Genomic DNA, 16,195 nt, shown 5'->3' on the forward strand with positions numbered 1-16,195 from the left:
GCAGGATGAAAATCAGTGCTTTACAAGAGGTTCAATTGGTTAAAATGTTAATATTATGCCATGTATATTTTACTGCAATAAAAAAAAGCTTCAAGCAAACTGCTAATGAAACGAAGAGCAATGATTAGTTCTAACTGAAGATGGGCACTAAGGATGGTTAGGATTTCCATTAACCCTAATGAACTGGGGGTAGGGGAGACAGGTACAACTTCCCCAGGAATAACGTGGGCAAGAGGCAGCTACATGCAGGGTGTTCCGGGAGCAGAAGTTACAAGGGGCGTGCCAGTGATAAAATGGGCAATGACAGTGAAAAGGCAGAAGATATCCTGACAGGGGAGGAGGGGACCTTCATTCGCTAGATCACAGGCAAAGGGGAACCACAAAGAGTGTTGGGGAGGGAGAGACACAGCAGCGTGAGGGTTTCAAGGTAAGTAAAGAGGCCACTGTACCTGCTCAGGCTTAAGGTGAGAACGGCAGGTGCAGGGCAAGGCCAGGGCGGAGGGATGGAAAAAGGGGAGCAGGATAGGGAGAGACACTCCACAGCACTCATGAATACAGAGAAGAGAGAGGGTGTGACGGGGGTGGTGTACCAGAAAGCCCAGCTGGGAGAGCAGAGTGCATATCAGCCACAGGTACTCTGAGGAGAGCTTGGAATTACCAACACTGTCACTTTTGAAGAAAACTCCCAGGGTTCCACTAAGCTCCTCTCAAATTCTGTAAAAGTCAGACATAAAGCTTGTTTTTTGTTTGTTTTTCCTTTTTTTCTTGGCTGTCAAGACCTGTCAATCATGAAACCTGGGATCTCCTGGAGCAATGCGTTTGTATTTCTAGCTCTTGGTCTCTCCTCAGAGGGCTCATCTCCTGCTTCCACATGCCACACCGGGTCACCACCCATACCCACCGGCCACGTGGAGCTTTGGCAGAGGGGAAGAGACACCAAGTTCTCCTTCATTTGTTTCTGGCCAGTACAGCTTTGCACTGCTCATGAATGGCTGGTCTATGGCTTTCTGTAGAATTCCTGAAGTTTCATAGCTGCCATCATGACTCCTAACTAATCACCGGCCCATCTGTCCACTATGTTTTCATTCAGCAGTTTAGTACAACACAAATTGTTAGCCTTCAATTTTGTTTTTCGTTAAAGACAAATAAGCCATAATATTTTGGTCTTTCTTTGCCGTTCCTAATTCCTACATCCTAGTTAATTTCAACCCCTCATTTCCAAATTTTCCACCTTTATCTGTAGACCCTCATCAAGTACAAAACTTCATTATTCAAAAGGCTAGCACTAATAAGAGCAGAACAGAATGGCTGCTTTGCTCCAAATACATATGACAGTTGGAGTAAAACAAACCTCGTTCTTATTTTTTGCAGTAGCATCGCATTCACTGTTCTCAGGCTTCCTCAGGTGCTTCCACCTTCCTCCTTGGTCAAAAGTGATCATAGTCTGGATAGAATTATCTGAATAGGAAAAGGATGATATTAAGCCTGATACACTGGAAGCACACCCTATTAAATTCAGTTTATCATTGCATAACTCTCTCCTAACAGAGACTACATAACACCGCTAGAACTCTGGAGTCCCACAAGCTTGTTACATCCAGTGAAATGGCTCAGTGCTGGTGAGTATGATATTTGAAAGAGGCTTCCCACCTGAACAGGATCCAACTGATCCCAGAAATCATCTACACTGATGCTCTTATAAAAAGATACCTTTATCTCCTTACCAGCACTAACAGGCTGACATCTATTCTTCCTCCTTGTTTGCTCGCCTTGGAGGTAAAATCTACAGTGCGAAGGCATTCTAATCGTGACTCAGACAAGGCCATGATACGGGGCTTGTTTCAGTGAATCTCAAGATTTGAATGTATCTGCATAAGTCTCAGTTAATAATTCCTAATTTTGTCTCTCTGCCACTCCATATCCTATCCCTCTTTTACCTTTTCCTTTTTTTTCTTCATGTGTCTTCCCCATTCTCTATTCTTAATGATATAAACTGTTGCAGGTTTAAATTCAAAGATATTATGCTTTGAGTTTCTCAAGGAGAATCAAAAAAGAAAGCAAATAAGGTAAATTTCATTTATTTAATAGATGTTTTATTGCCTGTCCACTATGTGAAAATTGCTGTAAGGCTTTGGGAATATATCAGTGAACAAATCAGGAAAAAAAACTTTGTGAAATATATATTCTAGTAGGGTGAGGCAGACAAACACTAGACATTGTACATAGGTAAATCAGATAGTACGTTAGAAAATAAGTGCTGTGGAAAAGACTTGCACAGCTTGAGGGGGACTGAGAGTGTACGTGTGTAGGGGCAGGCAGACTGACATTTAAAATAGGATAGTCAGGGCAGGTCTCATCAGAAAGTAACACGACCAAAGGCTGGGAGGAGGAAAGCGTCAGCCTTGCAGATATCTGGGGAAAGAGAGAGAGCAGTCAGTGCAAATCTCTCAGCCACGAGTGTGTGATTCTGGTGTGTTTAAGGACTGGCAAAGGGCTGGAGTGACTACAGGAGAGTGAGTAAAGCAGAGAGGAGCTAGAAGTGAGGTCAGGGAGGAACTAGGGTGTCAGTATCACTTGGACTTTGCAGGGTCTTCACAAAGTGAAAACAAACATCCCCCACCTCCTTCCAAAAAGTGAATACATAAATAAACAAAACCTAAACAAATCTTTGTACTTTAGAGTAATGTGTTTACTTGTGCAACTGGGCCACAGTAAAGGGAAGGTCTGAGAACCAGTGAAGAGAACGCCAAGAGGAATCTCGGCTGGCTATCACTCCGCCCTCCACAAGGCGAAAAGCATAAGTGGTCTAAACTCCTTCCTGTAGGCCTGAACCTCCCAACACAGAAGACTTATTTTTATAAACAATGTAGAACCCCCCAAATCTTTCTTTCTGCCTGCTGCTGTTTTGCTCTTTCTTAGTTCTATTTACCATAACTTATTTAAAATAGAGAGCCAGAATTTACATGGATAGCCCTGTTGACTAGGCAAGCAACATTACTGGGGAGGATAGGATCCTCAGTTTCCCCAAAAGCCTCCACTCCCAACATGTTCAGCTGAAGGAGAGCTGTGCCGAGACCCACCTTCTGAGAGCACACTTGTCATGTAGACCCCACGGAGGGAGGTCACGTTTGTAAAGTCTGTCTCGCCACCTGTGGTTGTGTAGAGGTGTCGGTCCAAGGACTTGGAATAGACAATGCCTCGATCGTCCGAGGTAAATATAGTGCCAAAACCGGTATCTGGAATAGGCAAACAAACAAAAACACTAAGTCTTGGGAGGGAACAGAGAGAAAACAATAGTCTAGTCATACACATGACACATGACTGACTGACTGCACACATCAGCCAACTCTCTCCCCTCATGATGTACACGCAGACCTGAGAGTCAATCAAGGTTTGATACTCAAGATCTTCATGGCCATCTTTAATTCTAGTACCCAGCTTAGTGCCTGAAATATAGCAGATGCTGAATTTGTTGAATAAATTAATCAGATGTTACAGAAAAGCTCTTCTCAGTTATACTCTGGTGGCAGAGGCACTGTATTTAGCTTCATATCTTACACATCTTTTAAAATCTTTACACTCTAAAATAATGCTTCTCAAACTGTGGTGAAGGATCAATTTTAAGATTTCACTTATGTCACAAACTGATGCTTCTGTAAATATAACAAAAATTTATCACTAGAAAAATGAAATACAAAAGAAAGAAAAAATATAATCCTTAATTTTTTTTTTATTATTAGAGTCAACAGATACAAAATTTCTTTGTCAAAGGGCTGTAAGAGTTTCTAAATGCTCGCTCTTGCTTTCCATACATATTTGGTAATAAAGAATTGCAAATCAGTACCAGTCCTCCGACCATTCTTTGAGCAGCACTGCTCTAGAACACCTGGACATACTATACAAACCGCCTTAGAGGCTCAAAGCAAGTGGCCTTTTTAACAGAGGCTACATATCATCTCTAAGACACAGTATTCAGTAGGCCAGTAATAAATTCCTAGGGGTAAAAGGAAAAATTGACACGTAAGAAGGAAAGCTACTAAAATAGGGTTCAGAGCTTAAATCTCTGTGCTTCAAGGGTGAGCCACTGCACAGCTCTTACCTCCAGGTTCGTCTACATGCATGAACACCATGTCATCATTAGCTGCTAGAATAGAATAGAATTGTTCCTGCCCCACAGAGGGGAGCTGGGCCATGCTCCATGTGTCCCCTTGATCTGTTGACACATGAATCCTTCTTGTTGTATCCTGGAACAAATGCCAATATTTATCTTTTAAATTCTCTACCAAGATGCCATGTGCAGTGACACGAAGAGATACATTATTAATTATATGTATCATTATCCATTTCCTCACTGGGTACAACTCTTAAAAATGAAAGGTCCTAGTACCAATTACCAAAGCTATTTCTAACCTCTTGCAAGATCCAGGCACTGGAACAATCCATCCTACTGTAAGTAAGGTTATCCTGGTTTCCTCTTTGGCTTCTTCATTCTGGTGTGGCCCCCTAAGATATTAACCTCCCAACTTCTGACACGCCAATTTCCTTCAATAGAGATTAGGGTTTGTCGGGACCATCGTTAGTTTGGCTCTATAGCCATTCGCATATGCTTGCTCAGATAATTCTTTTTATTTTTTAATTGATTAATTAATTAATTTTTGGCTGCATTGGGTCCTCGTTGCTGCACGCGGGCTTTCTTTAGTTACGGTGAGCGGGGGCTACTCTTCGTTGTGGTGCGCAGGCTTCTCACTGCAGCGGCTTCTCTTGTTGTGGAGCACGGGCTCTAGGTGCGTGGACTTCAGTAGTTGTGGCACGCAGGCTCAGTAGTTGTGGCTTGCGGGCTCTAGAGCGCAGGCTCAGTAGTTGTGGCTCACGGGCTTAGTTGCTCCGTGGCATGTGGGATCTTCCTGGACAAGGGCTCGAACCCGTGTCCCGTGCATTGGCAGGCGGATTCTTAACCACTGCACCAGCAGGGAAGCCCTCAGATAATTCTTAAAATGATGACTGCTGCATAGAAGTTTGGTCCCTTTGAGACAGTCCTGGCATAATCCAAAGAATTAGATAATTAAGGGTCTAGAAAATGGAGATGAAACGCAGGCTTGGGAGATCATGAGGGAAGTCAAAATGTGACATGTCTCCTCTTTTTTTTTTTTTTTTAACATCTTTATTGGAGTATAATTGCTTTACAATGGTGTGTTCGTTTCTGCTGTATAACAAAGTGAATCAGCTATACATGACATGTCTCCTCTTTAAGGAAGGCTCTCCGAACAGCCATGATGGAGGGAACATGCCAGCCTGGGAAGAGGCCAAGGAGAGTCAGAAATTAATATAATGAAGCTGATTAGGGAGTATTTAGCTGTTAAAAGGAGTCTGTTGAGGAGGCAATTAACACATACTGTCTGATAAATAGTTTAAAATAGCTTCTAGACACAGTTTAGCCAGGGCACAAGAATTAGTCCCAGAGCCTCCTTATGTTAAATACTCTTCAGTGACAAGTACATTTAACTTATTTTTGTAACTCACATCTTAGATGTTTACTGTGAATCTTACTGTCACTGTTACAGGTAGAAACTAGAGTTCAAAAGCACACAGCAGAATTTTAATTTTGTAACAGTACAGTGTATAGGCGACTACCTCTGGAATTAGACAGTCTGGTTTCCACCAGGGTTCCACCTCTGGGTGACCCTAGACAAGTTACTCAATTTCCTCAAATAAAAACCGAGATAACAGTATGAACTTATAGGGTTGTGGGGAGGATTATTATGAAAGTGCTCCAGGGCGTGATCTGTAGTTACTATGTCTACTTCCCCATCTCCAGTTCTCTCTGAACCCACTCCAATCAGCCTTTTAACTTCAGTACTCCAAGGAAACTGCTTTCATCGAGGTCACCAACAACCTATACTTTTCCAACTCCAGTGGATAATTCTCAGAACTCATCTAACTACACATTTCAGCTGGGTTTAACACAGCTGACCACTTCTTCCTCCTTGAAACATTTCTTTCAGTTGGCTTTCATGACATCACCTGTCTTGTTTCCCCCACCTCACTGGTCCCTCCCTCGAAGTCCTCTTTGCTGACTTGAACAGTCTCTTTCCAACCTTTCCCTGCTGGGGTGATTCAGGGCACCAGGTGCTCAGCCCTCCCACCTCTTCTCGACTGACTCATTCCTCCACAAGATACCATCTAGTCACATGGCCAGATGAGATTATACCATATGATTACACCATATAATTTTGGAAGATTCATATACCCAAGTGTTTACTTGACATTTCCACCTAGATACCTAATAGGCATCTCGCATCCAAAGCTGAATTCTTGATTTTCTTCCCACACACTTGCTTCTCCTGCAGTCTTTGCCATCTCAGTAAATGGCACCACCATTCACCCAGTTGCTCAAGCCAAAGACTCTAAAGTTATCCTTGGTTCATCTTATTCTCTCACAATCCGCATCTCATCCATCGGCAAACACTATTGGCGATACATTTAAAAATATATCCACAATCTTACCATGTCTCCCCTCATCCACTGTTAACAGCCTGGTCCAACGTACCATCTCTCTCACTGCTGCTCCTGCTGCTTCCATTCCTGCCCCATGAGGCTATTCTACACACACCTATTCTGTCAGAAGAGACAGCCAGTTACGCCATTCCCCTGCTGGCAACCTTTTCACAGCTTCGCAACACGTGAAGAATGGAAGCCAAGGTCTTAATCACAACCTACAGAGGCCCTGTGCGATCTGGCCACTGGCTGCCCATCTCTGGACCACCCTTCCCTATGCTCCAGCCATGCTGCTCTTCTCACTTTTCTTCAGTATTCCAAGCGTACTCCAGCCTGAGGGTCTTTGCACTCACTGATTCCTCAGCCTAGATGTCCATGCGGCTGTGCTCTCACTTCAGTCAGGTCTCAGAGAGCCCATCCAAACCACCCTATCTAAAACAGTGCTGCTCCGCGACTTCCCTGGTGGTCCAGTGGTTAAGAATCCACCTTCCAATGCAGGGGATGCGGGTTCGATCCCTGGTCGGGGAACTAAGATCCCACAGGCGGCGGGTCAACTAAGCCTGTGCGCCGCAACTACTGAGCCCGTGTGCTGCAAACTACAGAGCCCACATGCACTAGAGCCCGCACGCCACAACTAGAGAGAAGCCTGTGCACCACAGTGTAGATCCCACGCAACGAGATAAATACATAAACAAACAAACAAATAAATAAAACAGCGCTGCTCCAATTCCCGCCTCTTTCTATGTATTCACTCTGCTTTAGGTTTCTTCACAGCTTTAATCATTACCTGATATTATATCATATTGATCAGTTTAGTATCTATCTCCCTACTTGAATAGAAACTCTGAGAGCAGGACATTTATCTGTTTTGTTCACTGCTATATTCCCAGAACCTATATACCTAGTATATAGCAGGTACTCAATTAATGTTACATATTTCCATTATCTTTATTGAATAATAAAGGCAAGTAGATTGCTTTTATCAGAATCCATGTCTGAGTAAAGCCCAAACACTGGGTCTACATATCGCAAAACAGATACCAGAATTCAGTTGGTGACACAGGCCAAAGCACAGAGGATCCCAGAAGAGTCAATCAGCCTCTATAAAAAGAACCACCTCCAAATCTTACGGTGATATTAACTATGCAAAGGGCAAGTAACTCCATCAGTACCTGTAGTGAAAGCTACCTATTTGAGGCATAATTTATTAAATATTGCAAGAGGCAAGAAACTCCATCAGTACATGTCGTCAAAGCTATCTATTTGAGGCATATTTACAGAAACATCAGAACCCACAGAGAAGAGGCAAACACCCACCTTATCAGCCATCACAGAGGCAAAAAGGAAACGTCCCCCAAGACCAAATGAGTAGATTTTCACACCAATGGTTTTGAAGCTTTTTCCCAAGTCTGAAGTTCTCCGTAATTCCAGTGCCCCAAGGTCAGCTTCTTAAACAAGACAAAATATTAATTAAAATTTCACTTACTTGTGAGCCTCTAGTTCAAAACAATTGTTTTAGAATTGTTCTTAGTTTTATAGCAAAAGAATTTTTAATCTTATGCATGTTAATCAGGTAACAATATAAAAGGATAGAGAATGAGACACAGGAAATTCACAGTTGGGTTTTATCTTTATACATGTGAGGTTTTATATTGGACAGAAAGACAGTTTACTTAATTCCAGTACAGTGTTGCATAAAAACACCACAGCATCCTGCTTTACTTTCTTCACAACACAGTTTGCAATTATCTTATTGTATTTTAAGTTATCTTGTTTGAGTTTCGGTTTTCCTGTTGATCATCCAACATCCCTACTTGAACTGAGGCTCCGTAAGAGCAGGCCTTGGGTGTCTCGTTCTCGCCGTCCTGAGAATGGTGTTTAGCATACTACTGCAGGTGCTCAAATGAATGGATAAACGAAATGAGTCCGCTGAATGAATAAATGAAAGATTACGCTTTCAGCTTTGAAACTGTGCCGCTGATTGGAAAGCCAGCGGCTTCCACCTACACAAACACAGTCCATGTTCTTTGGCAGAAATCACTATGCACTTCAATTTGTTGTTTGTAGCCTCATATTTACTTTATGTAAATACACTGCTAAAATTAAGTATACTGTCTCTGTGTATAGCCTTCATTTTTTATTTGATCGAGGCAGAGTATAGTACTTGGTTGTTTGTACTTTCAAGATTTTAAAAATCACTAACAGCTAGCTATCTTTAGCTATCAAAATAACAAGAGAATGGAAACATCTTTGATGCTTCTACCTCTTACAACCCAGAATATTCTACCATGAATGGACACCAGGACACTCTTTTCTGGGACTAAAATATACTTACTGCAGGAGCCATTCACATAGGTGGTAAAGAAGATGGTGTTTTCTGATCCCCTACAGTGAGGCAAAGACAGAGAAAAGACACGGTTCAAGACTGCTAACAGACTGCACCAACCTTAGTCACTTAGTTCCAAGCACGTCTAATAAGGGTCACCTATGGGTACCAGCCGAAACAGCCTCCTTGGATGCTGTACACCGATTCTTTCACAGCCTCACATCAAGGTTCCCACAGTCTGGCCCCAGGCGTTTTCCACACGCCACCACTTCTTTATGTGAACTCTTCCAGCTGGTCAAACGGGTCTCCTTACACTCTCCAAACCTGCCTCTTGCATTTGCTCATATCATTTCCTTCTTAAAACACTTTTCTCTCGTGTGACCAAATCTTACCCTCACAACCTTCAGGCTCCAGGTTAAAATCTAACTCTTCCATGAAGTGTTCCCTGTCACTCTAACTGGAAGCCTTCTTTGGTGCAAACTTCTAGAGCAGTGGTTCTCGACCAGGGGCAATTTTGCTCCCAAGGGACATTCTTGGTTGTCACAACTGGGGGAGGGGGATTGTTACAACTGTTTAGTGGGGAAAGGCCAGGGATGCTGCTAAACATCTTGCTATGCTCAGGCTTTCCCCCCCGCAACAAAGAACTGTCCAGTCCAAACATCATTAGTGCTGTGGTTGAGAAACCCTGTGCGAGAGCCCTGTGCTACTCTGTGTCAGCCACTTGGCACTCCTTTGTCTCCTGTTTGGCTATTTTAATTGCACAGTGTTTGTCTTATCTCTCCTACTACACTACTGAGTTCTTCAGGGCAGGTACTAAGTTTTATGCTTTGTTGTTTCCCCTTAGAACCTAGTTCAATGCTTTGCATGAACTAAATAATTTAGTTCTTTCACCTCAAATAGACAACTAGGTCAGAGGTTGAATTATTTAAATTCTAACTTGGAAAGAGAGTTTCCAGGGAACTAGATTCAGACCTTGATAGTACTTATAGATTAGCACCAGCAAAAGGTGCTGGGTCTCAGACACAGAGGACAAACTAGTGGTTACCAACGGGGAGAGAGAGGAGGGGAGGGGCAAGATAGGGGTGGGAGATTAAGAGGCACAAACTACTATGTATGAAATAAATAAGCTACAAGGATATGTTGTACAGCACAGAGAATACAGCCAATGTTTTTTAACTATAAATGGAATATAATCTATAAAAATTTTGAATCACTATGTTATACACCTGAAACTAATATAATATTGTAAATCAACTGTAACTCAATTAAAAAAGGGTGCTGGGTCTGAGCATGTTCTTTCAGAACTTTAGATTGTAACTTCCTAGAAACCAAAGATCTAAAAGGTGAGTAAATAGTTACCAGCAGCCCAGATCTTATATTTAGACACCATGAAGAGAAACAAGTTACAAAAGTAAAAAATCTTGTATAGGATACAAAATAAAATACCACTTTAAAATAACTTTTTAGTTTTAAAGATGAGTTTTCTATTTATTTCTTTATCTTTACTGAGGTATAACTGACAAATAAAATTGTAAGATATTTAAAGCATACACTGTGCTGATTTGATATACAGATGTAAAGGTGAGTTTTAATGATCAAAATTATTATAGTCTTATTTGAACACACCTTACGTATTTTAGGTCTATCAGGAGCGAAATAATTTGTTAACTTTGTTAGTTTAAAAATTCCTTCCTGATAAGACCATATAAGATATAAACACAATTAATTAAAATACATAAAATTAAAGCAGATGTGACACGTGTACCACAGTGGTGCTGTAAAAACCTAATTTAACCAGCATTTTCTAAAAAAGGACACTTTACTTAAGCACCATTTTTAATAGTTTATTTTGGTAGACATACTTGGCAATGTCTGTATTACACATTTCCCTATCTCCCTAAGTAGAGGACATTAAATAGTGAACTCTTCCTTGGGATTACGGACCATCGTCGTCAACGTCAACCATATGAAACGGTAACAGTGTTCCTATTGGAAGTTACTGAGGCCTGTGTGCTCTCTTGACACAGCACTAAATCCTTTCATCCCGTTGCGTTCTCTGTCTGCCTACTCTGAGAGTTCTCCTGCCTCCATGTGGCTCCCAGGCAGTGGACTCTCAGGCTGGCCTGTGCTTGCTGTTCACACTCAACATGCCCCACCTCTGGCAGCAACCTGCTATCAACTGGGAAACCAGATCAACAAACTTGCTGAAATTAGTCAAAGAGAAAGAAGAAAGAGGCTCTAAACAAGGGTCTGAGCCTAATCAGAGTTTTGGAGGTATGAAGGCTCATAATTCTTGCTCAACCGTCCCCCCAATTCCCCAAACAAATCTCCTTTCACAGAAGGAACAAACTAAAGCCCAGAGAGGTTAAGCCTCGACTAGCAGCCGATCCAGGTTAGAACAAAGGTGACGTGACTCCCATGTAGGAGCCTCCTCCCTCCCTCCATCGTCTGTAAGCCGGGGTTGGGGAGGGGCACCGAGAGAAGTGAATGGATTTTGGTGCACGGACAGTGTGACTCTGGCGGACGGGAAGCTCTTTGAGCTTTCTTCCTGATGCCTCACTACATTCCACATAACTGAAATGGATCTCTAGAGGAGATCTCTGTGTGCAGAGAAGTATGTAAGTCCCCACATCAACGCTGTACTTCATGCTCTTGCAACTGATGTCACCATTTACATAAAATCAACCGTTTGCAGGCAGCAGCTACTCAGTAATGTGCCTTGTTTTATACTTTACATTCTAAAACTTAGTGAGACTAAGTCTTCTTTCCCAGAAGAATCAGAAGCTCCTCCAGGTCAAGGTCTGCGGCATACCCCTCTCTCGCATCCCTTATGGCACCCTGAAGAGTACCCGGCACATAGTAAGTGCTCAATATTTATTCCTGTGACTTCTGGCAGCACCGTCAGGAAAGGTTTAGGGCCCTGCACAGATGGAATGTTCTGTTACTCACCATTTGGCCAAACATACTGCTTTGTGGATTTCTTCCCATTTTCCCCCAAAATTCTTGGACACCCACAGGCCATTCTGAAAGATTATAAATGACTTATCAAAATTCCAGCTTTATCCTGTGCAGCTGCTTGTATGACCTTTAATAACTCATATCCAATCATTCAGGACAGTAAAAACACACACTGAAATTCCATCCAAGCTTCCTGAGCTCCACAGACACACACACGGTTTATGGGGGCCCTTTGGGGTCTTGCAAGTTCAGAATAACAAATGCTTATGAAGTGCCTACTGTGTGCCAGGCACCATACCAGACGTTGCACTGGGGATACAAAGATGAATACGACACACTCCCTGTTCTCAAGGAGCTCACAGTTTAACAAGGGGTGCACATAAGGAAGTTCAATACATGTGGTAAGTGTTATGGAAATATGGTCTCTGGGGTAAGAGCAGGGAAAGGAGGGACACTGCATCAGAGATGATTTGTGAAGAAGATAGCTGAGTCTTAAATGATGAGCAGTGTAACCAAAAGAAGGCAAATGGGAGATGAGATATCACTGCACAAAGACAGACTAGTACAAGCAAAGGCAGAGAGGTGATGAAACATCTCAGTGTATGCAGGGAGCTAAAGCCTTCAGACACAGGTGGAGCACACATTCCAAGGTGAAGACAGGAGGAGCCAGTGCTGGGTTGGGGGTGCACTCCTTCTATGCCATGCTGAGGAATCTGGTCTTTCTTTTATATGAGGTACTTTAAGTAGGTGAATGACACAACTAGTTTTACTTTTTTAAGAGGAATACTTGGACGACAGTAGGAAAGATGGATTTCAGAGGGTTCAGACTAGAAGCAGGAAAAGCAGTGACTAATTGCCACATTAGTTCATTAAGAGTTAGTGAGGCCTGACACCACGGCTGGGAGGAGGCGGCTCAGGAAGAATTTAGATGCTGGAGTCCGTAGAACTGGACGGCTTTTCCTGTAGGGCAGGACGGAGTGTGTGTGTGTGTGTGTGTGTGTGTGTGTGTGTGTGTGTGTGTGTGTGTGTGTGTGTGTGTGTGTGTGTGTGTGTGTGTGTGTGTGTGTGTGTGTGTGTGTGTGAGAGAGAGCGAGAGAGTGAGAGAGAGAGAGAGAGCGAGCGAGCGCGAGCTGAACACTCTGGGATTCTGGGTGAGGGGAAAGCAGCACTGTGGAATCTTTAGGCAGCATAAGGATGAAGGGAAGAACAACATGTCTGAGACACAGCAAGGAAGACGTCAGCTTTAGATTGAGTTTGAGGGACCTGTGGGACATCTAGCTAGAGATACCCAGGGGACAGCAAGATAGGCATTTGCAGCCCTAGGAAGAAGCCAGGACCAGAGACAGGGATTTGAGACTCTTACACATTACAGTGGTAGTAAAATGTAAGAGTGGAAGAGACTGTTCAGAGTAAAATGAGCAGGGATTTAAGGGGAGGTTGAAAGGAGTTTAAAAAAGAGACCAAGAGGCAACCATTAGAAGGTAGGAGAAAAACAAAGGGAATGATGTCACAGAAGCCAAGCAAGTGGAAGGACTGGTCAATACTTTCAAGTGCAGCAGAGACTGACAATTTCAGTTACATTGGCAACACGAGCCTAGTGGGCCCAGATTCAGTGGAGCTGGGACAGAGGTGTCCCAGTACAGCTGAAATTAAATGGTGCAGATCTAGGCAGAATTACCTTCAGTCCTCCTCCACTCTCACCCACCATTCTTCTTTCTTTAACTTTTCCTCCTCTAGTAATGTTCACCTGCCAGCATTTCTAATCTACCTAATTCTACTCAGAAACAGGAAAGGGTCTGGTATCACCTATTTGCACTTTAGTACAAATTGGCCCATCTTCTCTACCCTGGTTACTTGTACTTCAGACTTACCCTTAATGGGAAGCAATTTCAGGTATAAAGGCAGACTGTGCCTGCCTCTTCCTGAGGATAGCCTGGTTTGATAAGCGTGAGATACTTGATAATTGTTTTGGGGTGGCCAAAGGCAGATCAATGGTTCTGTCCATTCCTATGGGGGTCTCTCTGTTCCCTTGAAGGGCCTGCAGCTCAAGCTGCTGAAAGCCAGTTCCCAGGAATTGCTGCTTTAAGATCTAAAGCCTACCCAGAAAGCGAGTTTCCTTCCTCTGGCCTCCTTTGGCTAAGCTTAACTCTGACCTTCCTTGAGTCCTCCAGCCTCACCTCAACTCAAAGATCTGCCCAAAGAAGGCCCAGAACCCAGACCTCTCTTCCAAGTGCCCTTCTCCTCCTCTCCATGCCATCCGTTTGTTCAGCCCAACTTGTCTATATTTGATAATCCTATTTCTGTCCCCACAATGGTCATTACGGCAACAGCTCTCAAATTTTAGTGTGCAGGCTCAGCTGGGGAGCTTGTTAAAAACACGAGCAACCTCGCAACCAGAAGTCACCAACATACTATATCTGGATCGGGGCCCAGGAGTTTGTATCTTAAACCAGCCTCCCAAGGGTTTCTATCTGATGTTGCTGGTCATTAGACCACACTCTAAGCAATAAGATGAGAGACAGCCACATACATATAGAGGGCAATTACGACTATCATAGTCTAGCAACTCAGCCACTCTGGGCCCTTAACATTCATGATACAGGAGACTGATCCTCCAGGAAAGGAAAAGCTGAGCTGCTCCTCAGGGAACTTTCAGAAGAGAGGCAGGAGGGACAGGGAGGGACACTGGTTTCTGGGGAGAGTATAGGAATGTGGTAGCGGGTGCAGGGGTTTAAGACTCTGGGTATTTAATACATGGGTGTCAAAGACAGAAATCAACAGGCTTTTATACCAAGGACCTAAACAAAAAAATTATAAAGATGTGGTTTGGCCATAGGAAAGGAACAATAACATCATTAGGAGTTTGACAATTTATGCTTGTCCCCTGTAGAACAAGAAGGATTACATTAAACTGTTTTCTAGTTCATTGCTCCAACAGCACGTATCTGTTCAATTTTTAAAAATTGTAATGACAACTAGACATCATACTTATCTGGAATAGATAGCACACGAAAACTGTGCCCTTTACCATATAGGAAAAAATGCAAAAAATACATACTTCATACCATAAGAAGTCACTAGAAAACAGTCCAACATAAAAAGCATTACCTACAGGGTCATTTTAAGACAGTATATTTTGAGACTATAAAAGTGCAAAAGGCAAGACAAGCTCTTCACCTAACTTACTTCAGTGCTGAGAGCTAAAAGATAATCAGAATTCTGAGGACTGTACATCATCTGAGTCAGAGGATGAAAAGGGAGATTGGTCTGAACAAAGTTCTTTGCAAAATCGGATGATCTGAAGATTCTTCCTCCGTGACTTCCTCCCGACACTTCTGCTGTTAAAATCACCTGATTAGGGAGAAGGAAGTTCAGCATCAGGGTATGATACTATGAAACTACAGGAAGTTCTTGCACCATTTTCACCAGACATTTGTTAAGAAAATTTTAGTTCCAAAAGTAAGAAGAGTTAAAAAAACAGATTAATTGGTACACTCTACTCCTCAAGTATTAGTCTTATCAAAAGCCAGTACATTATATCTATGAAGTTGAGCCTGGTCAGTTTGAGATTAGCCAGTTTCCCCAAAGACTAAAATGTTGCCTTAAGATGTATACCTTATAATGCTAAATAACCACCACATAATTATGAAGAGTTTTGGTGCCTCTTGGACAGGGTCCAAAAAAAGAATCTGTGTGCTAAATTCCATTCTTTTGTGATCAGTATTAAATCATGTTTAATTTTTAAAACACAGTGATAGTAAACTAAATATATTGCTGTGTACCACTGGATCATTCAAATATCAACATCTGACAGCCCTGTATATGGTATCATGCACAGCTTTGTATATGTATGAATGAGTCTCACCTTCCCAGAGTTCTCAGGACCAATAGCCATGCCAAATTCAGTCCGAATGAAGGTGTTATTGATGAGATTTGTAATATCCTTAAAGTTCTTTCCATAGTCCTCACTGAGAGGAAGAAAAAAAAGACAAATTTAGAATGCAGAGGTCACGGACACTGTTGGGTTCCCACCCAGCTTCCATCACTCTCGCCGACTTTACTGAAGCACTCACCCTCCTCAAGAGGTCACAGCTTCAGGGAAGTTGATTCTACCCGTACCTCCAGTGGTGGGCCTGATTAGTGGAAAGAAGTTCCAACCCCTCATGGGTGATGGGGTCAGGAGTGAGGGGGTGATCCACGCTGAGCCAGTAAGGCAAAAGGGGGGAATTGGGGTCTATTAGGAAACACATTTAAGACAACCACCTAATGAAATGATCTGTCTTCCTTTAGATCAGTGGTTCTTAACCAGGGTATTTTTGCCCCATCCCCCAACCCCACCAAGTAAACATTTGGTAACGTCTGGACACATTTTTCATTATCATAACTCAGGGTTGAGGTGCTACTGGCATCTAGTAA

The 16,195-nt window shown here is 42.7% G+C and overlaps 1 protein-coding gene across 6 annotated transcripts in view; it reads right to left on the reverse strand.

Moving 5' to 3' along the window:
• Nucleotides 1–16,195, reverse strand: part of SORT1 (sortilin 1) — a gene marked incomplete at its 3' end in the record, with an annotated part of 74,969 nt that overhangs the window by 18,751 nt on the left and 40,023 nt on the right. For 4 of the 6 annotated variants that reach the window (XM_079902432.1, XM_079902434.1, XM_079902436.1 and 1 more), the window contains 8 exons: nucleotides 15,645–15,747; nucleotides 14,966–15,130; nucleotides 11,771–11,844; nucleotides 8,831–8,880; nucleotides 7,813–7,943; nucleotides 4,100–4,244; nucleotides 3,081–3,236; nucleotides 1,352–1,458 (listed from right to left, as the gene is read on the reverse strand). In XM_079902432.1, the coding sequence (XP_079758558.1) occupies nucleotides 1,352–1,458; nucleotides 3,081–3,236; nucleotides 4,100–4,244; nucleotides 7,813–7,943; nucleotides 8,831–8,880; nucleotides 11,771–11,844; nucleotides 14,966–15,130; nucleotides 15,645–15,747 (931 nt within the window). The remainder of the gene's footprint in view (nucleotides 1–1,351; nucleotides 1,459–3,080; nucleotides 3,237–4,099; nucleotides 4,245–7,812; nucleotides 7,944–8,830; nucleotides 8,881–11,770; nucleotides 11,845–14,965; nucleotides 15,131–15,644; nucleotides 15,748–16,195) is intronic. The other 2 variants (XM_079902435.1, XM_079902433.1) reach the window with 1 other exon arrangement.

This window comes from Stenella coeruleoalba, assembly GCF_951394435.1.
Source record: "Stenella coeruleoalba genome assembly, chromosome: 1".
Classification (NCBI taxonomy): Eukaryota; Metazoa; Chordata; class Mammalia; order Artiodactyla; family Delphinidae; genus Stenella; species Stenella coeruleoalba.